The following is a 22208-nucleotide window of genomic DNA, read 5'->3' as shown; positions in this document are numbered from 1 at the left end:
AGATTTGCAAAACATGTCAACATTTTCCCCTTGAAATTAGGGGAGTGGGAAGGTGTATATCTCCCCAAGTCAGGAGCTGTAAATTTCCCTCTGTCTCTGCAAAAATTTTCCAGGCAAATGGAAGCAAGGAAGGAAAGAGAGGTGTCTTTACTCTTCAGACCCCACCATCTATACAAACAGAAAACACTGTGTCAGTTTTCCGAGGTGACAGCATTGTCTTCATAGTCAGGGAGAAGAGGCAATTCCTGGGAGGCAGGAACCCTAGCACTCAAAAGTGTTCTCCTAAAGCCTTCCACCCAACAGAAACCTGGCTTTTCTTGACTAGATCTATTTTCTGTTTTTGCATGTGTCTTTCCTTCTCTCCATGGGTAAACTCATGTTAGAAGCCAGTCCTGATTATGGCTACCACATTTACAGTGCTAAGGCAAGAGAGCAAAGGAAATTAATAAGAGGGAAACACCCTGGGAAAGACTGAATAAACTCTTAGTTCACAATATTTGTGACTAATCAGCATCTTCTTTTTTAGATATCCCATATACAACCCTGACTGGCCTTCTTTTTACTAATAGAAAACAACTGGAAACTTTCCAATTGCTACACAATCTTTTTGTTCAATCATCGGCCAGTAGTAGTTTTGAAAGAAATCATTTTCTATGTTTTCCTCAGAGGTGTCTTCATTTTCCCTATCAAACTCATAATCCAAATGTACTAAAGTCAGCAGGACCTAATGCCTAATTTGCTTATATATGGTAAAATCCAGTGCCAAGGATCATCCACGGCCATTGCCCAGCTTCAAATATTCATGATTCTCCACAGTCCACAATGCATTAAAGGTGGGAATGATGCCAGCCACTCACACTCTTCCTAGCGACAAGGAGCCTTCTCAGATCAAAGGAGCAGGATGTTAAAGACTTCAGACTAAACTGTCTTTGTAAGAGACACTCACAAAAGGAACAGCAAATCCTGCGCCCTGTTTCAGTTATGGAACGTCAATGATGTGGAGAAAAAAACTAGATGCTCATTCATTTTCTCTTCTGAACTCGTTTTACTGAAGCTACTTTTTCTCCTTTCTCACCACTGCAGTCCAGAAAGGATGTTATGCACTGAAACTGGAAAACATTGTTAACATTTCAAAACTAAATGACTGCTTGAGGAATTAAGAGCTATTAAGCCCACATGACTTTGCTAATGGAGCCTGAGTGCCATGCAGAGGATAATACAAGAGCAAAGTTAAAATGGAAATAAGAGCTGTAAAGCATATGTAAGAAGCACGTACACATAATAATTTAAGTTGTCCCTTTATGTCATTTGTCACCCAGCCACATCTGCTCTTACACCTGTGCTCCCTTCCTTGATCCATCCTGACACCCTGGCAATATTAGGCACGCAGCCAGTTTCACACCCAGCCATTTCTATGATCAGACCCAGCTACCGACTTGCTTTGTTCTTATATTAAATCAAGTATCAACCCCAAGGCGCTGAACTACTTCTGATCGACAGGACCAACAGAAAGTTCTAGGCTAATTACTTCTTAGGAATAGTTCCCAGTGCAAAGAGTTACTACTGACCTACTTTGGACTTACTGAAATAATTTATCAGGTAAGATAATTAAGGGAATATGAAGCTGTTTCTGAAACCAGCCAAGTATCAGAAACATTTGTTGAAATAATAAGGCGGTGTTCTGAGGGCTATCAGGTGGGGCCTTATTATTTTGCAGCGAGTCGATTTTATTGTGTTCGACTTATTTATCAGCCATTCTTTTTCCTTATAAATTATAACTGACAGGATGTACTTGAGAGTCTCTTTGATGTGAAAATGTAGTAGTTTTGATTTCTTTTTTCAGTTTAGATATGAACAGAAGCGATCTTTAAGCCCTTCTTTAGGTTTCTCCTTAGCGCCCGCCCCCACACAGCACGCACCCCAGCACAGGCGCCCCCGGGTTTCTCAGCCCCCCTAGGTGAGGGCTCCGGGAAGCGCGGCGGGCCGGGGCCTGGGCGCGGGGCGCGGGCACGTTTCCCTTTCTCCGTTGAAAGCTGCATCCTTCCTCCGCTTAGGTAACTATCCTCAGCTGCAGAGGGTTTTGTAGTGATGGTCTTCCTTTCCCACTGAGGAAACCTGACCATTTTCTGATTTCTGAGGTCTTGACATTAGCTCTCCATAATGAGAAGAAAAAGACAAGAAAAAACCCCTGGAATAAGACCATGGAACATAAGCGAGAGGCTTATATGAGTTACTAAAGCACATGTTTTCTCAAAATAAAGTCACTAAAGTGTTAGCAAAACATCAGTACATGGTTTATCAACGCCATCCTCTCATTAGTATTTTTTCTTTTTCTGCCCCTCTCCTCACTCCTCTTTTATTTATTTTTTCTGCCCCATGTCCAGTGACTCAAAAACGCACCTAGGTAACTAGGGAAACAAGGTCAGCTGATTGTGTGCTGGCTTCTGGACCCTACCAAAGACTCTTCACCATCTAGAAGGTACCTGAGCGCCTCTGCATAACCAGGCTTCGTCCCACGGTGAAAGGTAAAGCGTTAATTTCTTAGGCTGGCGTTTTAATATTGCAGATACAATGGTAACGTTATTTCTCACTAGTACTTATTCACATCTTGTTATGACTTCATAAAGCAGGGCTAAGGAAATGTGTATGCATAAAACTGTAGTTTAGTTAGTGTCAGAGGACAAAGTAATGCAAAACACTGAGTTGTGCTCTTGGCTGCCACAGAGCATATGCAGTGTTTTACGTCCGCACGAGGACCTGGCCACGGTCTCATCAATGGCACATTAAAGCTCCCCTGGATCGGCGGACTGTATGAGAGTCAGATCACTCCCCTATTGCTTCCTATCTTACTTTATAGCCTCTTTTATTCCATGCCTATTTAATTTCATTTATTGCTTTATTCTTGTGTCCTTCAGCTCTCTCCAATCTGCCCTTCATGGCCATAACTAAATATAATACATTAACATACAAAGGTATTTATGTAAATGAAAATCAATACGCTTATCATTTCAGCACCATTCCTATTGCTTACATTGGACATTTTAAGTACATTTTATTTAAACGCTAACAACTTTTCATTCTTGCCTGGGAAGTATAATAATCTTCTTGGCTCCCTGCCCCCTGCAGCCCGCTAATCTTCACAGCTATGGCCAGTTAGCCCCATCTGGAGGTTCAGCCTTAGTCTGCATTTTGGAACTAATCTTGTCTCTAGGCTGGGGGTGTAGAAGATGTCCTTAGCCAGAAGCTGACTGATTCAGCATCCAGTCAGCCGCCCTGCATTCTGACCTTGTCACTTATTTCTGAGATCCAGGGGCTGGTCCCAGCCCCTTGTAACCAAGGCTTGTTTTCTACCCCAGTTCCAGCCAGTAGGTATCTCTCTAGTCTTTCCCGCCTCTGTCCCTGATTACTTTTTCTGAGACATTTCATTCCTCACTGGCTGAGGGTCGACCTTGGCCCTTCTCTGTGTTTCCTCTGTGACTGAGTATCTTTTCCTAAGCCCAGTGGCTATGCTGTTGAATTTTTCTGACACCACTGGCCTTGCCCATATCTCCTTGTACTACCTGCTTTCATACCATAGATCTGATCTTTCTCAAGACTACCGGGAGTGACACTGCTTCCCTGGACGTTTTCCCACTGCCTGCTGCAGGCATCTCCCTTGTCAACAGCTCTAACCTTGTAGGTCTTGAGCCACTGGATCTAAGCTGCCTGCAATCGGGCCATCTCACTATTCCAGACATGACAGGGAAAAGAATGTGATTTCAATTGCATCTGTGGTTGAACTGTTATGCTAACACCCTCGAGTTACTTTCACCTCAAACCTTCATCTTGGCCCTGCCACTTGAACACTTTAAAACTTACTGCCCTCTTTGTAAAGTGAGATCATACTGGAATATACTCCTAGGCTTATTTTGAAGGTAATTGGATACAAATGAGCCAAGCCCAAAGCAAGCAATCAGTAATCTTTACCCTGTATTATCATCTCATATCTTCAATCTTTGCAACTTGTAAAGTGGAACTATGTCACTTAAAGGTGATCATTAGTGGGATGAGAAAATAGGGGAATGAAAATTCTTAAGAAAAAATTAGGGCCCCATGTGAATTTTTTAAAAGTAATATAATTGACAGCAAGGTTTTTTAACAGCTTTAAAAATAATGTTGAACTACAGATGCAGTTACCAGCAAATATTAAAAATGAGATACTTTATAAGTATATTTCTATAAGTGTGTCTTAATATACAGAGCCCTAAAGCATTTAGGGAGGAGAAAGGTTCTTTGAGTCAGTCATTTATTTTAGAGCAATATTTCATGATCATTTGGGGAGTTTTAGGTAAGTAAAATTCCAAGTCCCACTTTTCTGAAATACTGATTCATTAATTTACCCTAAGAACCCCACCCAGTTTGCTCAGTTGGGATCCTAAATTTAATCTAAACTCAAAAATATTTTAAAATATTTTCAATGCAGACCCTTTCACTCTTGCTAAAATTATGTTGCCCTTGTTTCCTTCGTGTCCCTTAGGTGAATTACCCCCTCCACCCACAAAAGTTTGATCAAAATGATTGCTTTTTAAAATTGTGGTATAATTGACATATAACATATATGTTTAAGATGTATAACATGTTGATATAATATACTTCAATATTGCAATATGATTTTGGAGTGGAACTAAAGAATTGGTGTGTTAAAAAAATTTCCAAAGAAATTCTGATAATCAGCAAGGTTTGGGAACCATAAATTTATCAGCTACTAAGATGCCCAGGACGTTCTTAACAAAACATACGTGGTTTACCTCAAGACTGTCAAACAGTGCAGAGGCTCTCTGACTTGGTTCCTAGCTGCCCACTGGATAGTAATGTTTGACAGGTATGGAAACTCTACTGATGTGAGCTTTTATTAATGGGCGGCTCTTTTACCTGGTTAGTCAACAGCAGTGCTTACTGGTAAGTAACTTGTGAAAACACCCTAAGAACCCCATTTTGCACAGCTGGAATCCTCAACTTAACCTGTACTGAAAAATATTATAAAACATTCTTGCCAAAATGATGTTGCCTTCTTTTCTTCTTGTCCCTTAGATGAATTGCTGCCTCCATCCACAGAAGTTAAATCAAAATGATTGCTTTTTAAAAATTGAGATATAATTGACATATAACATGAACATACAAGTTTAAGCTATATATCATGTTGATTTGATACACTTTTATATTGCAATATGATTACCATCATCATGTTAGCTAATAGCACCATCAAGTCACATAATTGCCACCTTTCAGTGGTAAAAATATTTAAGATTTACTCAGCCACTTTGATCAAAATAAGTGCTAAAAACTCTAGGCAAGCACAGTCTGCATTTTTCAGAAAACAAAGGACACTTGGCTGTTTTCCTGAAAGGTACAGGGGAAAGTCAGTGAGTGAGGGGAGACATAGGGAGTGGGAGGGAGAGAGGGAGAGAGGAAGAAAGAGAGAGAACCTCATTCATTCCACTATCATGCCACAAAGACCTCCTCTGGATTCTGGATTGCTCACTTTGGGTATGACTAGGGCAGAACCAAGCACACGTCCATGCCCTAGAAGGCTACCATTTTGGAACTTATTTAAAATAAATATTATTCATTATTGGTTCAGCATAGCTTACAGGAGAAGCTGAGTATTGCTTGGGTGAAGGGAGAAGATGATCCTAGAGGGTGTCTCAGAGATCATTCTTTGCTTTTCCATCTTCCCAGTTCAGCTACAGGCACACATCAACATACCCTTAAATAAGGATATCTGAGGTTACCTAGATCTACCATCTTAGAAAGCTGATTAGCAACTAACTGTCCATTGTTTCTTGACCATGCTTCTTGAGAAATGTTCTGGTAAATAGGATTGTTGTCTCCATCTCTTAATATGGACAGTATTTGGGAGTCTCAGTGATATCTCTTTATATCTTATCAAATGAAGCAGGGCAGCTGGGCAGCTGCTTGGCTGGCCCAACTCTTAATTCCCTTCCAGAAATTCCTTGCCGTTATTATAGCCCTCATATTTTTCCTTGTTAGGAACTAGATAAAAAAATAAATGCTGAAAATTTCTTCTTTAGGAAATGCTTGAAGGAGTAAGAAGAAATTAATTATCATAACTTTGTTTAAAAGAATAAATGAAAGCACGTTACCAGACATCCTCGGCATCTTCATCGCATTCTGCACCAAACTGGCAAATATCACAGGTGGACGTCTCCTTCTGACTGGTTTCTCCTGAACCTTCATGGACTGTAGGGCAGAAAAAAGAAAACAAAAATAATTCAGATAAGTGTGCATACTACCAACAGCTCTATATTAAAGCTGCTACTTTTCCAATGGACCTATTTGCTGTTAGGACTTTATAAGAATGGCATACTTAAGTCCCCTTTTCCCTAAATTTCAGGACAACTCTAACAATAATATGCCACCCATTGGTATGTAGTGAATATTTTAACTTTTTAAAAGCAAAATCAAACAAATAACAGGGTTTACTAGATTTATTAGAATTCCTTGACTAAAACTGAAACATATGAAAAGATTATTTAATGAAAAGGGACTTAGATTTTTTCTTACCTAGAGGAAAAATCTAGTGTCTACTAGACTATAAATAAATACCTGGCATTTTCTCATTTTTAAATTATAGATTTCTTTTTCATTCACAGGCTTTTATACATAATTTAAAAAACTTGAATGGGCAGCCTTGACTTATTAGATATATCTCCCTCCACTTAAGATGTTAAGCACTTATAAGAAAAAAAATTTTGATTATAAATTTTTAGAAAACAGCTTTTAATTGGTTTGTACAATAATTTCTTGAATCTGACATAAATATTTCAGAGCCCATCATAGTGATTTCTTCTCTGAGGGTTATGAGCGTATGTTTCATTTAAAAAATATATATTATCATTGATGATGATTATTGATAGTGGTCTTCTTTCCTCCTCCAAAATTAAAAAAAGTATAAAAATGTGCAATGCATAACCTAATTGTAAAATTAACCTCTCAAAATCAGGAAACAATAGTATAAATCAAGAAAAACTTTCTAGCATTTTGAGGAGTCCAAATAACAAAAATCTGAGCAACACTTTTGAGATGATGAATTATTGTTTACCCAATTAAAAAATAGTTGAAAGCAAAACTAGTTTTGCTTGTAGATGAAAAATTGCCAACACCTAACTTCTGCATAGATAATCTTATTCCACGGACAGATCACACACTTAAAAACAGATGTTTAAATCAGGAAGATGTTTAAAAAGTGCACTTCTGCTGAAGGTCATGTATTTTCAATAGAAAAAGATCATAAGCAATTAAGTATGGCATTGGCTCCTATCTTTATAAACCCTAAGATAAAATTTTAACAAAGACTTAATTTACTAACATGCACCCTGAGCCTAACAAATCCAACCTTACTTATTTTGTTTTAATAAGATATTTTCTCATCATTTCTTCTTTGTCTACTAACAAGAGTTTTTAACATTTATAAAAGCAAAGGTCTTTAATTCCATGATTTTCTTTAATTTATTGCTGTGCAGATACGTGATGTAATTTTTTTTTTTTTTTTAAAGACAAGAAGACATCTCTGAAAGTATTCTGTTTTATAGTTTTTCCAGGAAAGATAGAGAAGTTTATTTTTTCTAAAGCATTTTCCCCCCTGTACTTGATTATTTGCACTTACACTAAAAAGTTGTGAATTACAACAGATTAACTTCAATTGAAAAAGTATTCATGATACGCTTTAAATTTGGAAGTCTAAAAAAAAGGAGTTTCTCCCTAGTAAGAAGGGATTTTTGAGCTCTGATGCAATAGACAGCGCTTATTATCTGCCTTCTCACTTTAATACGGGCAAGACCATTACAGTGGGCCATGGGGATAAGAAGGAAGCTGGGGCCGCACCTCAGGGGACACTGAGCAGCTGGGTTGGTCTCTTTATTACTGTCTTATTATTAATGCAACACAGAAGCTGCTAATGGGAGAGAGCCTTTTAGTGTTAGCAAGATTAGCAGCTTCCAGACTAACACTCCCCATCACTCAGGAAACATGCTAACACGACGGGAAGGTCCTTAATGAACAGTTACAGCCACTTAGGGGCAGCCCTGTTTTTTTTCGCAGTTGAGAAAGATCCTTGGTTAGGGGTCTACTGGAAGTAACCCAGGGGATGAACTGTGCCAATTCACAATTATATACAATAGTATTTACGCAATACAAACTATAATATATATGATAAAATATTATTTTAAATGATATGCATAATAGCGGTCTTTATTATAATTACATATATAGCATATATAATAGTTATATATAGTACATATTATATATATGTGCACTATAATATATGTACTGCACTGTAATATATCACCTAAATGTTCTCATAATATGAGTTGGGGCATGTTCCCACTTCCTCTATTTTATAAAAGACTTTGTGTATGACAGTATTATTGTTTGATTTCTTCATAAAAGCTACTTAAATTTTCTATTTTATTGATTTCTGCTCTTATTATTTCCTTTCTGTTATATACCCAGGGTTTAATTTATTATTTTTATAGTTTCTTAAAATGGAAGAAGTACTTGATTTTATACCTTTCTTATTTTCTAATATATCTATTTAAATCTATAAATTTCCTTATAAGGACTGCTTTAGCTGCATCTCAAAAATACAAATATTATGCTTTTATGTATTTCTGTTAGAGAAAAAAAAATATAGATATACATATTGTAATATCCTTTGAGATTTCTTCTCTAACCCATGGGTTATTTAGTAAGTGTGTTTTTCAACTTTCAAATATTCGAGGGTTTTAAAAAGTATATTATTTTATTCATCTTTAACTCTATTATGATTAGAGAACACATTGTATTTAATTTAAATCCTTTGATATTTATTGAAACTTGTTTTATGACTGAGAATATTGTCCACCTTCTTGAATAATTCATGTGCATGTTAGAAGTTGTAACCCCTTGTGGGGAGTAATTTTCTATAAATGTTAATTAGCTTAAGTAGATGGTTAGTATTGTTCAAATCAGCTGGAACTGTACTGATTTTTTGTTTTATTACTGAGAAAGGAGTGTTAAAATCTCTGTCAGTGACAGTAAAATTGTTTTCAGTTCTCTTTTGTTTTGTCTTGTACTTGGGAGCTTTGATATTAGGTGTAGAAACATTTAGTAGTCTTGTGTCTTCTTAAATAAGTGACCCTTTCCTCATTATAAAATTCACCCTTTTAATCTCTAGCAACATTAGTCATCTTGAAGTCTGCTTTGTTCTGAAATTCATAGAGCCACACCAGCTTTCTTTTGCCTATTTTTTCTGTCCCTTTATATCCAACCTGTTAACATGTTTAAAGTGTGTTTCTTGACAGATTTTAGATACAGAGGACAGGCTTATGGTTGCCAGACCGAGGGGCTTTGGGAACTGGGTAAGAAGGGGAAGGGATTAAGAAGGATAGATTGGTAGTTACAAAATAGTCACAGGGATATAAAGGATAGCACAGGGAATATAGTCAATAATATTGTAATAACTGTATAGTGTCAAGTGGGTACTGGAAATATCAGGGGGACACTTTGCAAAGTATATGATTATCTACCCACTACGCTGTACACCTGAAACTAATACAAAACAATACTGAATGTCAACTGTAATTAGGAAAAAATGTGTTTCTTGGAAACACACAGTTGGATCTTGCTTTGCTATTCAGTCTGAATATGCTGGCATTTGAGGTTATTCTTGTGTTATTATTTAGGTGGTTGCTTTAAGAATTACGACGTGTCTTTAAATTGTCTTAATCTTTTACTTAATAAACAATTTAAGAACTTTGTGACAATATGTTTTTAATTACCACAGTCCACTCTTTGCATTCTTATTGTCATATATCATAGTCTATCATCTATCTATCATCTATCTATCTATCTATCTATCTATCTATCTATCTATCTATCTATCATCTATCTATCCATCCATCCATCTATCATCTATCTATCTATCTATCTATCTATCTATCTATCTATCTATCTATCTATCTATCATCTATCTATCTATCAATCATCTATCTATCTATCATCTATCTATCTATCTATCTATCTATCTATCTATCTATCTATCTATCTATCTATCTATCTATCTATTATCTATCTATCATCTATCATCTATCTATCTATCATCTATCTATCTATCTATCTATCTATCTATCTATCTATCTATCTATCTATCTATCTATCATCTATCTATCTATCATCATCTATCATCTATCTATCTATCTATCTATCTATCTATCTATCTATCTATCTATCTATCATCTATCTATCTATCTATCATCTATCTATCTATCTATCTATCTATCTATCTATCTATCTATCTATCTATCATCTATCTATCATCTATCTATCATCTATCTATCTATCATCTATCTATCTATCTATCTATCTATCTATCTATCTATCTATCTATCATCTATCTATCATCTATCTATCTATCTATCTATCTATCTATCTATCTATCATCTATCTATCTATCATCTATCTATCTATCTATCTATCTATCTATCTATCTATCTATCTATCTATCTATCTCTCTATCTATCATCATCTATCATCTATCTATCTAGTCATCTATCTATCTAGTCATCTATCTATCTATCTAATCTATCTAATCTATCATCTATCTATCTATCTATCTATCTATCTATCTATCTATCTATCTATCTATCTATCTATCATCTATCATCTATCTATCTATCTATCATCTATCATCTATCTATCATCTATCTATCATCTATCTATCATCTATCTATCTTCTATCATCTATCATCTATCTATCATCTATCTAAAGCTCATGTTCCTTTTTAAAATGAGTTTTACTTAAACAGCCATCCTATTCTGTGCTATTTCAGTGGCAAAAGCCAGAGATTTCAGTACTAATGAAGATTCCAGCTTGTTACTATTAAATGAGTATTTGACTTCTGACATGCATTTGTTCTAACTTTTGAAGACTTATCTATAGTCTCACATTCTCCATGGGAGACACTGTTGATATATGACATTTATAGTAGATTGCATTATTTTTTCCAATTATTTTTTCACCCTTTCCAATAAAATAATTATATTTCCCTCTATAGCCAAAATACTTGAGTTTCATGATACCATTGTTGGTCTTATGACTTGCTTTTGCCATTGAAATATGAGTGGAAGTGAGAAGCTATATAAAAGCCATCACGTGGATGCCTACTTTCTTGCTCTTTCCCTTTGCATAAAAAAGACACATTCTAGAATAGGAGTTGTTCCTTCAACCAATCCCAGAATGAGTTATACAGAGCACAGCCACCATTGGTCCCAGTCATAGGAGCAAGACTTTTTGCCCCTGATACTACAAACCTCTGAGATTTTGAGGTTGTTTGTGGCTTTGCCTAGTGAAAGCAACAAATAATTCATGAATTATTGTTATCAATAAATTCTAAGAAAACATTTTCACATAATTTTCATATCTCAGATTTTGGTTTCATTACTTTTCTAACACAACCCTAGATCTGTTTTTAATTTTCTCCAAATATTTCTTCAAATTTTTACTATTTCTTTTCTATTCTAGCATATATTCTGCAATTTTTCAGGCATGTTTCTTCTATTATATTTTCATTTTTTCTCAACAGAACACTATCTTTCCCAGTCTATGCATGGTTCTAATTTTTCTCTCCATGTAGCTCTAGTACATCTTTTTCACAGACATATAAAGTGTGTCATTCAAATTAAACAGACAATAAACATTTAACACAGTATAAACCTAAATGAACAGAAACCTCCATATGCATCACACCTGAAAAAAAGTAGGCAGTCCTTGAAACTATCAGATTTTATCAACAACGAGAATGAGATTTCTAAGCTCAAATATAACTTATAGATACTTGTTTTATATTCATTTAAATTATTACAAAGTTGAGAAAAAACATTTACACCAATTTTATGTATACTTTAATCTGATGTTTTTCAAAATTTAGAAGGCGTTTTTCTTTTTCAATTTGAGAGTCAATAACAATCTACAGTTAGTGTTTTGTTTTTTTCTTAAATTGGTTGAATGACAAATTAATTCTTGGTCGATGTTTAATTTTTCCATTTTATTTATAAAGATAAAGGATTTATCAGTGATAATATTCAATTATCTACTGCAACTAAAATTACTTTCATAGTAAATTATAATAAACAGCAATTTTTCCTTTGAAATTACTTGCACAAATTACTATTTCATTATCATCAAAAGCTGAATTTTGAGTTCATCTTCCAATAAAGAAAAAATCCACTTAAAGAATAGAAAGAAAATTTTAAATGAAAGCTCTCCATTACATTCTTTAACTTGGACGACATGTTAATTTTGCCTTTTGTATGTCATATGCTTCTCCCACATGTAAGTTGAACCTAAATGATGGAAGCTACTCACAGTTCCCAGAGGCTCAGACAATTCTAAGATGCTGTTTTTGAGCCTTAGTAATTCTCATTTACATTTTCCAACATTTCCCTAGAAATTCTGATGTGACTTCAATGGAAAATAAGAATAAGAAATAATTTCCTTTTATTCATATTATAATGTGAGGATATTTAAATAATAATTATACTGTTATATTATTGAAGTGCTAAAACAAGGGACTTAGCAAAGTCTGCTATTTACAAAACTAACAGATTCATTCTGTACGTGTATCAGTGTCACAATGCAGTAATAGGTATTCAGATTTTAGGGAGAAAAATCCATTATCTTTGTGTGTTTTCTAATTAAAAGAAGTACAAATCCATTGTTAATTTTTAAATTGTAAGTGATTTAAGTGCTAAAAACTAAAGAAGGCTAAAATTACATGTGCACATTAATGGTTTAAAATTCTAAAAGCCACTTAAAAAGTCTAAGAACCAAGTTTCAAGAATGAGCAAATATAATTGTATATTAAACACTCAAAAGAAGAGAGCATTACAGAAAATTTAATTTTTCATAATTAAGCTAGTTTCCTAGAGCTTTACAAAGCTTCTTTAGAAATCACATATGATTTATCTTCTACACAACTAAAATTAATGTAAGAGTTTAATACAATGCTACTATATTGAGGCACAATTCTATTGTAATTTAAGTCTGACTGATTTCACTCAGTTCTAAGTTAGAACTGAAGATATTCAGTTGATTAGAAAAAGAGAGAGAGAGAAAGAAAAAGAAAAGAAAGAAAGAAAGAAAGAAAGAAAGAAAGAACGAAAGAAAGAAAGAAAGAAAGAAGGAAAGAAGAAGGAAAGAAGGAAGGAAAGAAGGAAAGGTGGAAGGAAAGAAGGAAAGGTGGAAGGAAAGAAGGAAAGGTGGAAGGAAGGAAAGGAGGAAGAGAAAATCTTATTCAGCTTCATATCATGTACGGCAGAATTCCTCAGCGCAAGTTACTATGCCAGATTCAAGAAACTCTATGATAGCAATCATGTGGCAATGATAAGCAAAAATACTTTTATTATTCTCAGTATAATTAATTTGAATTATTGTATGTAAGTTTATATATAAAACATTTTCCCCTATTAAATACCTAAAAGATAATAAGTGTATTTTTATTGGTAAGTTATGAACATTGGTTTGGGCTAGATGGGATACTATAAAGCATGGTGAGGACACCCAATGAGAGATTGAGAAAAGACTAAGAGTCGGTAAGTAGAAAGAATAAAGGTAGGTGACACTTTTGAACAAATTTCCTGATGAGAACAGAGAATGAGGCATTAAGTGGATAGGGATGTAGACATTTTTACAAAAGGATGGGGCTGAGGCGTCATTTTCTGCTGAGAGAAATGATGGAGCAGAGATGAACAAATCTATGCAGGAGAGAAAGGGGGCAATCATGAAGCAATGCCCTTGAGAAGAGATGGGTTTACACTCAGGTGCAGTGGTTGATCTTACAGGTAGGAACATATCTTCCAATCTAGGTGAGATGGCAGAGCCTGTGGGTACTGATGTAGGAAGGAGGTGACACTGGAAAGGGAAGGATGAACTAGATCTCTGGTTATGTATTTTTTGCCTCTATTGTATTTGTACTTAAGAGGGACATCATCAATTGAGAGAATGTGATAAAGAGAGATGTGAAATGCTATAGGATATTGAGTGTGAATGAAAAAAGATGAAAGCTTTCTCAGCCTTTTTAGACTAATTTATTGCTTTTCAATTGTGTGCTTAATTATTCTAATTAGAAAATCTCTGATACATAAAGACAAATCTTTATTAACTTGCAGTTCTGTGTCTTTAGTATATGACTTTTGGCGTTGATAACGTAAAGGTATTTTGTGATTTAGAAAGTTTTATTTGCATCATCATACAAAGACTAAACTGCCAGTAGAGTTAACTCTCACCTACTGAATGCCTGTTACAGTAGAATGACTTTGCAATCTGGTAACATCTTATATGTCATGTTTATTTCCTAAATATTTTCCCATTCTCTCACGTTGTACTCATTGAGCCTACACTTCTACTACCCGATCTGTGCACTTGCAAACTGGCCTATTTCAAATATATTTCCCATGTATCTTATTGAAATGCAAATCTGATCATGTGTTTAAGATTGAAAATGACCAAGTAATTTAAAGGCCGTTCCATGTTAGAAACAATTCAGACCTGGTGCTAGGAAAGCTGGATTTGGGTGGCTCAGATTCTTTCTTGATCTCCAGGTTTCTCATATGTAAAATGAGATGACTGCCCTGCTTAGCTCACAGGCTGTGGTGAAGGTTAAAGAGGAGGAAGCGTGAAAGTTCTTTGCACCCTCTAAATTGGTCAGCTACCCTAAGCTGTTAACACAAAGACAGCTTTAAAGTTGAAATAAAGTCATTGTCTTATTCCAAGTTAGAAGGTTCTTTGAAGGAAGTCCAAGGCTGAGCATCACAAATGTGAACTGTTGGCCCTTGTGTGTTGGCCTTATAATGATACTGAAGTCTTGGTGGGAGCAGGGAAATGAGAATCACAAAATAACATAACAAAACAGAGAAATAAAAATACTGAGGAACTTATAGAGGAAATCTTGCACCAAAAAAACCCCCAAAAAACAAAACAAAACTCACTTGGTTTCTTATATGAAGGGGTAAAAAGATTGAGGAGAGAGTAAGTAAGAAGTGGACAAAAAGCCTCGGATAGGAATCCTCAGAAAGCGCCCATAGCTCTAGGCTCTTTAGTCTAGGACACTGGATCTTAGGACAAAAACATGAAAGTAGTATTTTCTTTCTTTTCTTATTAATGAAGGTAAAAATGAAATAAGGGCTTTATCTTTTTTTTCTACTTGCCTGCTATGAGCATTGGTTTTCACTGTGAGTCTAAAAATCATATTCCATTTAAGTCTAACTTCCAAGTCCAAATGAGACTTAAAAAAAAATTTATAAAGAACAAGGCTTGTTTAAATACACAACTCATTGACCATAAATAGGCCAATGAAATGAAAGAGCAAAACTAATAATGAAGCCCATTTTAAGAGGCCATAGTGTTTTGTAAAATTGTTAGCCATAGCAATAATTTTTGTGAATTACCTATAATATTTGCCAACCTACTTTTGCTATTGAAGGTCCAGTCCCTAAATTTTGAAATCACAATAACCAAAATAATAGGAATAATGCCAGGGCTGGAATTCAGTGTGTGTGATCCGTTTCAGTGTCAGGCTAGATCTAGCCACATTCTTTCCTCCAACCCTGCTTGTCTTATATTGAGAGACCCTGTTTCATCTCTGCAATTTCCCTTCTGCCTATGGGCTCCAGTTGGTGGTTTGGTTACTCTTGTGATTTCTTTTTCCACTTTACAGCAGTCTCTCAAACTCTGGTTTCAAATCTGTAACGTACTGCTTAGAGCCCAGCACTCCTGAAGACCTCTCTTGGAATGCTCCATCTTGGAATCTGTCCTCACTAGCAGCCAAATAAGACAGGCCACAGTATCCTCAGTTTCACTCCCTCCCAGAATGAGTACTTTCACATGCATTATTTCAAATCAACATGAACAAAAGAAAACAAGATGAAAAAATGTATCCTCAAAAGTGTAAGTACAGAAAGGTCTGAATTATGCAATTTGAAGTGTGAAGGAAGACATACATAAACATTTTCCACAAAATGGGAACCCCCCCCCCCCCATAAAACAAACAGGCTGTGTAACTAGTTCTGGCTACTGAGTTGTTGAGTGGACGTGGCATGAGTCATTTCAGACGAGAGGATTTAATCCCTGGTTGGAGACTTCCCCTCCTATCGAAGGGTGTCTAAGAGGGAAGCTACCCTTAGGAGACTATGGCAGGAAGATAGAAAAACATTGGTCAGAGGTGGCATGTAATTTGGACAAGATTTACTGATGGATTGGGCCCAGGTATAAAGTGAATGTTCAAGATAACTGCTCCATCTGTCTGGGTCATTGAGTGACTGCCCTCACCTAACTACCTTGAGCAGCCAACCTGCAGTGAACATGTAGTGAGAATGGCCCTCGGTCATTTTAAGCCACTAAGTCTGGGGGGATGTTTGTTACTATTGCATAACCTAGCATAGCTTGACTATGTCAGGGATGAGTCTAAGAGGCACAGATGCAACTGGCTCCATTGTGCTGATTTTATCAGCAACTCCCAAGTACCCAGCTACTGATGGTTACTCTGGAATAGAACATACAGAAGTAAGTCACATGCTCGTTCATTGAGAAAAATGGCAGTCATGTGGAGCTCGACAGCGTAATACCTAACGGGGAAAGGGTGGTATAAGAAACAGCATGAGTTTTGAACAAGGAGCCATTTATTGAGTGGCAATGGCAGATTGCATTGATGGTAGTTTCAAAACGTGAAGGAAGAAGTGAAGTAGCAGCAGCTTAGGTTTGAAGGGGTATTTTGTTGTCACTGGAGAGCAGACAGGAGGAAATTGTTGGAACATTTAAAACAATTTAACTTTATCTACTCTTTCACTAGAGCTAACATTGGTAATCATAAAAGTGCAAGAATATACAAGTTCTTGTATCCTTAAATAGGCCCCATTTTAATTTCTTAGCGCATACAAGAAATATTTCCTGATAGTTACCGGTATTTTAAAAACCATGTTCACATATGCATACTTTCGGTGCCTGAAAGTCCTTAGAAAAAAAGGTTAGATTGTGGCTGATTTGGGGTGTCCCCAATGGAAAGGCATTATTTTTCCTATCTCAAAACACAGTCTGCTCCCTGCCCCAATTCAGACCCACTCAACATTCTGTACTGTTGCTTTCATTTTCCCCAGTGCTGCTTAGGGTTCTCCATGTATATTTGTATTTTTAGACCAGATAAAACGAATGGAAGTTCTTTCTCTAAAATATATGTAGTGTGATTCAAAGAAAATGTTAATGAAATGAAATACTGAAAGCCTTGCAAAATATTGATATGTAGCAACTAATTTTGTCTCTGTACACAATTGCCTTTCTTTGTGTTCCTGAAGGACTGTTCTTATGGAATTATGTAGCTGTACAAGCACTGGTATTGACAGACTTTCTAAATGGAAGAGAAGGAGGGTGGGAAGGGATTTAATTGTACTAAACACCATCTCTTGCCTAAATATGCCTAAATATGAGGTAGTACATAGGGACCAATAATATCTTTACTGTGTTTTTAAGAAAAACCACCTCCATAGAGAAATACTTTTCACCAACGCAAATACAGGTATCGAAATGAAGAGGCCTCTTCCTGCATTGTTAAATTCCATGTCAAATCTGAAAACTATGGGCTCTTTCATGACAACAGTTTCATTCCTCTTCTTCTCCCACACTATCTCACAGCAGGTCACAGAGAAAGGTTGTTAACCATATTGCTTTGCCTAAAAAGGAATTTTTAAAAAACCAACAATACTCATGTACCTTAGCTTTACTTTGAGAGGGTCAGGTGGCTGAGGCAGTGATTTGTTTGTGGCCAGAGGGGTTCATACAAAGAGGTGGAAAAAGTATTCAGGTGAAGAATTTCCAAATGGGAACGATGCATTTTAGAGACAGGTTTTATTATGTATGAGCCACACCTGGCAGAATTGCAGGGCAAGGCAAGTACATATACTGTAAACAAAATGAAATCTCCTTAGCGAAGGCGCTGTATATTGAGAGAGACCTATGGGTGAGATGTAGCAGCCAAGAGTGTCGCTTTCAGAGTGTGTTTTTAAAAGCAGGTTTCACATCAATTTTAATGAAACTGGGAAGGATTTCAACTCTCTCTCTCTTTTTTTTTTTTTTAAGACAAATTACTTGGGATTAACTCCTATTAAAAAGCCCAAAAACTTCAGTAAAATTAAGAAGGCAGTTGTATTCTTGGTGCATAGAAATGTACATAAAACACTTATAAGAATGTTTAGTGCATCTGTTAAATAATACAATATCCATATCTACGATTACTCCCGAGATCAAATTAAGAACATTCCTCATTTGTTGGTTTGTCACCAAGGAAAATACAGGAAAACAAATGCTAATGAAAAGATTAATGGATGTTTCAATGTATAATACATTAACCACTCCTTCAACCTTTGGACAAACAAAATAAAAATAAGGCATTACCTAAAATAGTCTTGGTAAATATTGTGCAGTTTTAAGGTCCCTGTCAGTATGAATTCAATTTAAGTCTGTGAATCTTTTCTGAATGTTCCTATCTAGATATAGAAATATCATATGTAAAAATGTTCTTTATTCCAGAACAGATAAAACTCCCAGTGGTAAAAGGACATTTAGGTATCTCTGAAGGTTTCTTATCATCGGGCAACATAACTCTCAGATGGTTTAGTGCCTGAAAAGGTCTTCTGAGGTCACTCATCAGATACGTAAAACAGTGAGCTGGAGACAAGAGTGGGAGCCTATAGTAATCTCATGTCTTTGCTTTGAGACATCAAATCTTTCTTCCAAGAAACCAATAGAGAAGTTAGCATGTCACTTGGTGTGGCATATCCAAGCCTGACTGTTAACCTGCCTTGAGTTTCTGCTACTAGTTCTGAGAAGGTTGGACTCACCTAAGCAAAGACTATATTTAGCTTTAACATTTGCAACCACAAATTCCAAAACCCTGCTATACTGAAGAAAAGGTGTTGGTGAGAAGGCTGGAAATGTACTGGGTTTTGTCTCTAAATTTCTTTGAGGAATTTTATTGCAACATAAAAAACCCACTTTGGTGGGGTAACCTTTATTCTATAAATGTTTATTGAATGATGATGAAAATAGATTTATTTTATATGTATTTTTGCTTAATATTTGACTAAAAGTAGTATTTTAAATTTCTGCTATAAAAGACAAGTTTTCAAAGATAAGAAATCAAATGCTCCAGGAACTGTGTTGTCTAACAGGGTAGTGAGCAGCCACTTATAGCTGTTTAAAATTGCATTCATTAAAACTAAATAGAATTAAAAATCTAGTCTCTCAGTTGCACTAGCTACATTTCAATAAATTAACAGCAACATGTGGCTAGTGATATAAAACATTTTCATCAACACAGAAAGTTCTCTTGGACAGCAGTGCCCTAGAAAGGTTTAGCTCAAATATAGCGTAAAATAGCACTCATGAATCAATCTTCCCAATTCAGTACTTTTGTTTTAGAGTTTTTCAACCTATAGAAAATAAAATATGATGTGACTGTCATTTTCACCTTTCCATGAAGTGGAGCGAATATTTTACCATGATACATACATGTGTGGTGTGACAATGTGTGCCGTTTCGGTATATAATGTACCTTGATTAATAATTAAACTCAACAGAAATTATTAATAAACCTTGTATTCTTACTCTATCTTAAGTGCTCAAAACATAGCTATCTTCAAATTTAGTCTCTTAACATTTGTGGCTTGAAGCTCAACAGAACTAGGCACAATAGAGTGAATGTGTTTTAAATGAATATTGCTTGTTCTCTGTCCAAGCCTCTGGCTACCACACTTGCAATTATGTTTATAGTTAGGGTTAGAATGTCTACCTCATACATTGAGATAATTATTGTGTTTAGAGTACAGCACCAATATGTATATACTGCTTAGTGTATATCCTTGCAAAACTGTTTTCTTTTCATGGGGGCCTATTTCTTCCATGTATACATTTAGCCATGTGAGTTTAAACCAAGTCAACATGAGAGGCTTGTGCAGTATGTTCTTTGTAACAGAATAGATCTAATTTTTGGTGGCTAAAAATTTCCCACAAAAGAATTACCTTCTTAACTGACATCAACAGGCCTCTCATTACCGGAGTTTAAGGAGGGAGATTAAAGCCACACAAAGGCACATAGAGACGTAATTCTGTGTTCACGTCTAGAAGCAGTGACAAGCTGGGGACTTGCCATTACCTTGGTATTTTGGAGATAAATGAGTATCTGAATAAATAGAAGCCTTGAGTCTCTGCAGCTGTCACTAACATATTTCACCCTAATTGCAAAATATTTATTTTAAACACTAGAATACACACTGAAAAAGCTACCCTCAGCTGGTGAAAAGGAGATTTTCAATTGCTAACTTTTCCAGGTTAATTCAAATATTGTAGAAGATGCTAAGGATGTAATTTTATTCTTTATACTTTTGACTTTGTATTCTGTGCATAAGTTAAAAAAAGGAAAGATGAAAGAAATTATCTCTATGGTTTCTCTGTGGGTAAAAATTGCTGTATTTTGCTTTGTGCCCCAGTATCCTCATATTAATTGGCCCACAGTAAGACACTTAGGAAATATATATTGAATAAATGAAGGAAGAGATTTTGGCTGAGACAAGAAAAAGGGTCATTTTTAAACTTAATATTTATAGTTATAATGTTTATTTACTCAAATATGTATATTGCTTGGTTATATTTGAGAAACTAATATGTATCACTGTCCATCCCACCAACTGTTCCTTCTCTCTCCAATTCTTTCTTCTTCTCTTATTATCAACAGAGGTTTCAGATTAATCAATCATATTCCCGATATCTGGGAGTTTGCACTACAAAAATATTTTCTTTAAATGTCTATTTATCTAAAAGCATAATGATGTTAACAAATTAGGATGAAACTAGATATTAAATTTTTAATTCAATGATATGAACCAATTTCTTTAGCATATTAATTTATTTTACTGACATTTACTGAGTACCAGCTATCTGGTAGTAATTGGGATCAAGTTGTGAGCTAAATAAAGTCCCGGTCATTATGAAGATTAGAATATTGTGAAGAAATACCTGTAAACACTTTTTAATAATTTAAGAGTTTGCAAGCTTTGTCTTAAAAATCAGCAAGTTCATTTATACATTTAGTTCAATTCACTCCCTTACCCCACTACCACCACCTTGTCAGGAAATGATACGGGAGTGAAACCGAAGGAACCGATTCTGCATAACTGCGTGTTGATACTGTGGGACCTGGGCTCTGGGGGTCTCACCACGGAGGGTGACGTTGCATGTGGGTGAGAATGGAGCAGGCAGTGAGCCAAACAATCTGCACCAGAAGTGCCTAGCGTGTGATTAGGGGGAGAGTGAGGAGAGAAAGCTCAAGGCGCACCGACCACACACCGCCCCTTCCAATTCTCCACACAGGGCGATCGGAGCTTCAGTTTGACCCTTTCCCCACTCTTTGCATTTCATTTTCTTTCTCAGAGAAATCTGGCTTCATAAAATGATACCTAAATGGTAATGTGTCATTGTGCTGATGAGTAGGGTTACAAAGCTTGAGACTGACAGATAGAAGCAAGATAGGCAGCTAGGTGACTGATCAAAGGCACTTGCTGACCAGAAGGAGGAAAATAGCAGTTGGGAGTTTTAGCAAATGCACTTAAGAATCTAGAGGAGCTTCTCAGGCAATTATTGGAAGCTATTTCAAACCCTTAGGGTTATGGAAGATTTTGTGAAAAGCACCTCTTAACTGACCAACTGTCAATTAGCAACGGAGAAAGTGCCTCAAGTACTCCATTATGATGGTGATCAAATGAACGGGCTTTGATTACTACAATAATGGGAGCATCATTTATGAAAAATTTCCGGTTTTAGATACGATAAGAACTTATAATTGGTGATCATCTGTAAAATCTACTGTGGAAAACTACAAGTATAGTTGACCAATGATGCCAATTTCTTTTCTTCCTCCAACTTTTCAGGTGATCTGATATAATAAGAAATAGTAATCATTATGGTTGATCATGCTAATCTAATTTTCTGGATGGCTTATTAACCTTCCAGTAAATGTCTTCCTTCTACTTCTTGATCATTAGATCAGGCAATAATTAGGGCAAAAGTGAGGAATGTCAATTATATAATGATGTGTGACAGTATACAGAACGGTATGAATATTTAGGCT

The 22208-nt window shown here is 35.7% G+C and overlaps 1 protein-coding gene across 1 annotated transcript in view; it reads right to left on the bottom strand.

The window, feature by feature from the left end:
• TMEFF2 (transmembrane protein with EGF like and two follistatin like domains 2) overlaps positions 1-22208 on the bottom strand; it is a 217300-nt gene that overhangs the window by 95915 nt on the left and 99177 nt on the right. Inside the window, exon 5 of the mRNA XM_081141829.1 lies at positions 6144-6240. Within this exon, the coding sequence (XP_080997955.1) occupies positions 6144-6240 (97 nt within the window). The remainder of the gene's footprint in view (positions 1-6143; positions 6241-22208) is intronic.

This window comes from Miniopterus schreibersii, assembly GCF_964146895.1.
Source record: "Miniopterus schreibersii genome assembly, chromosome: 7".
NCBI classification, from domain to species: Eukaryota; Metazoa; Chordata; class Mammalia; order Chiroptera; family Miniopteridae; genus Miniopterus; species Miniopterus schreibersii.
Note: the sequence above shows the minus strand (reverse complement) of the source record. Positions and strands in the feature narration are given on the sequence as shown.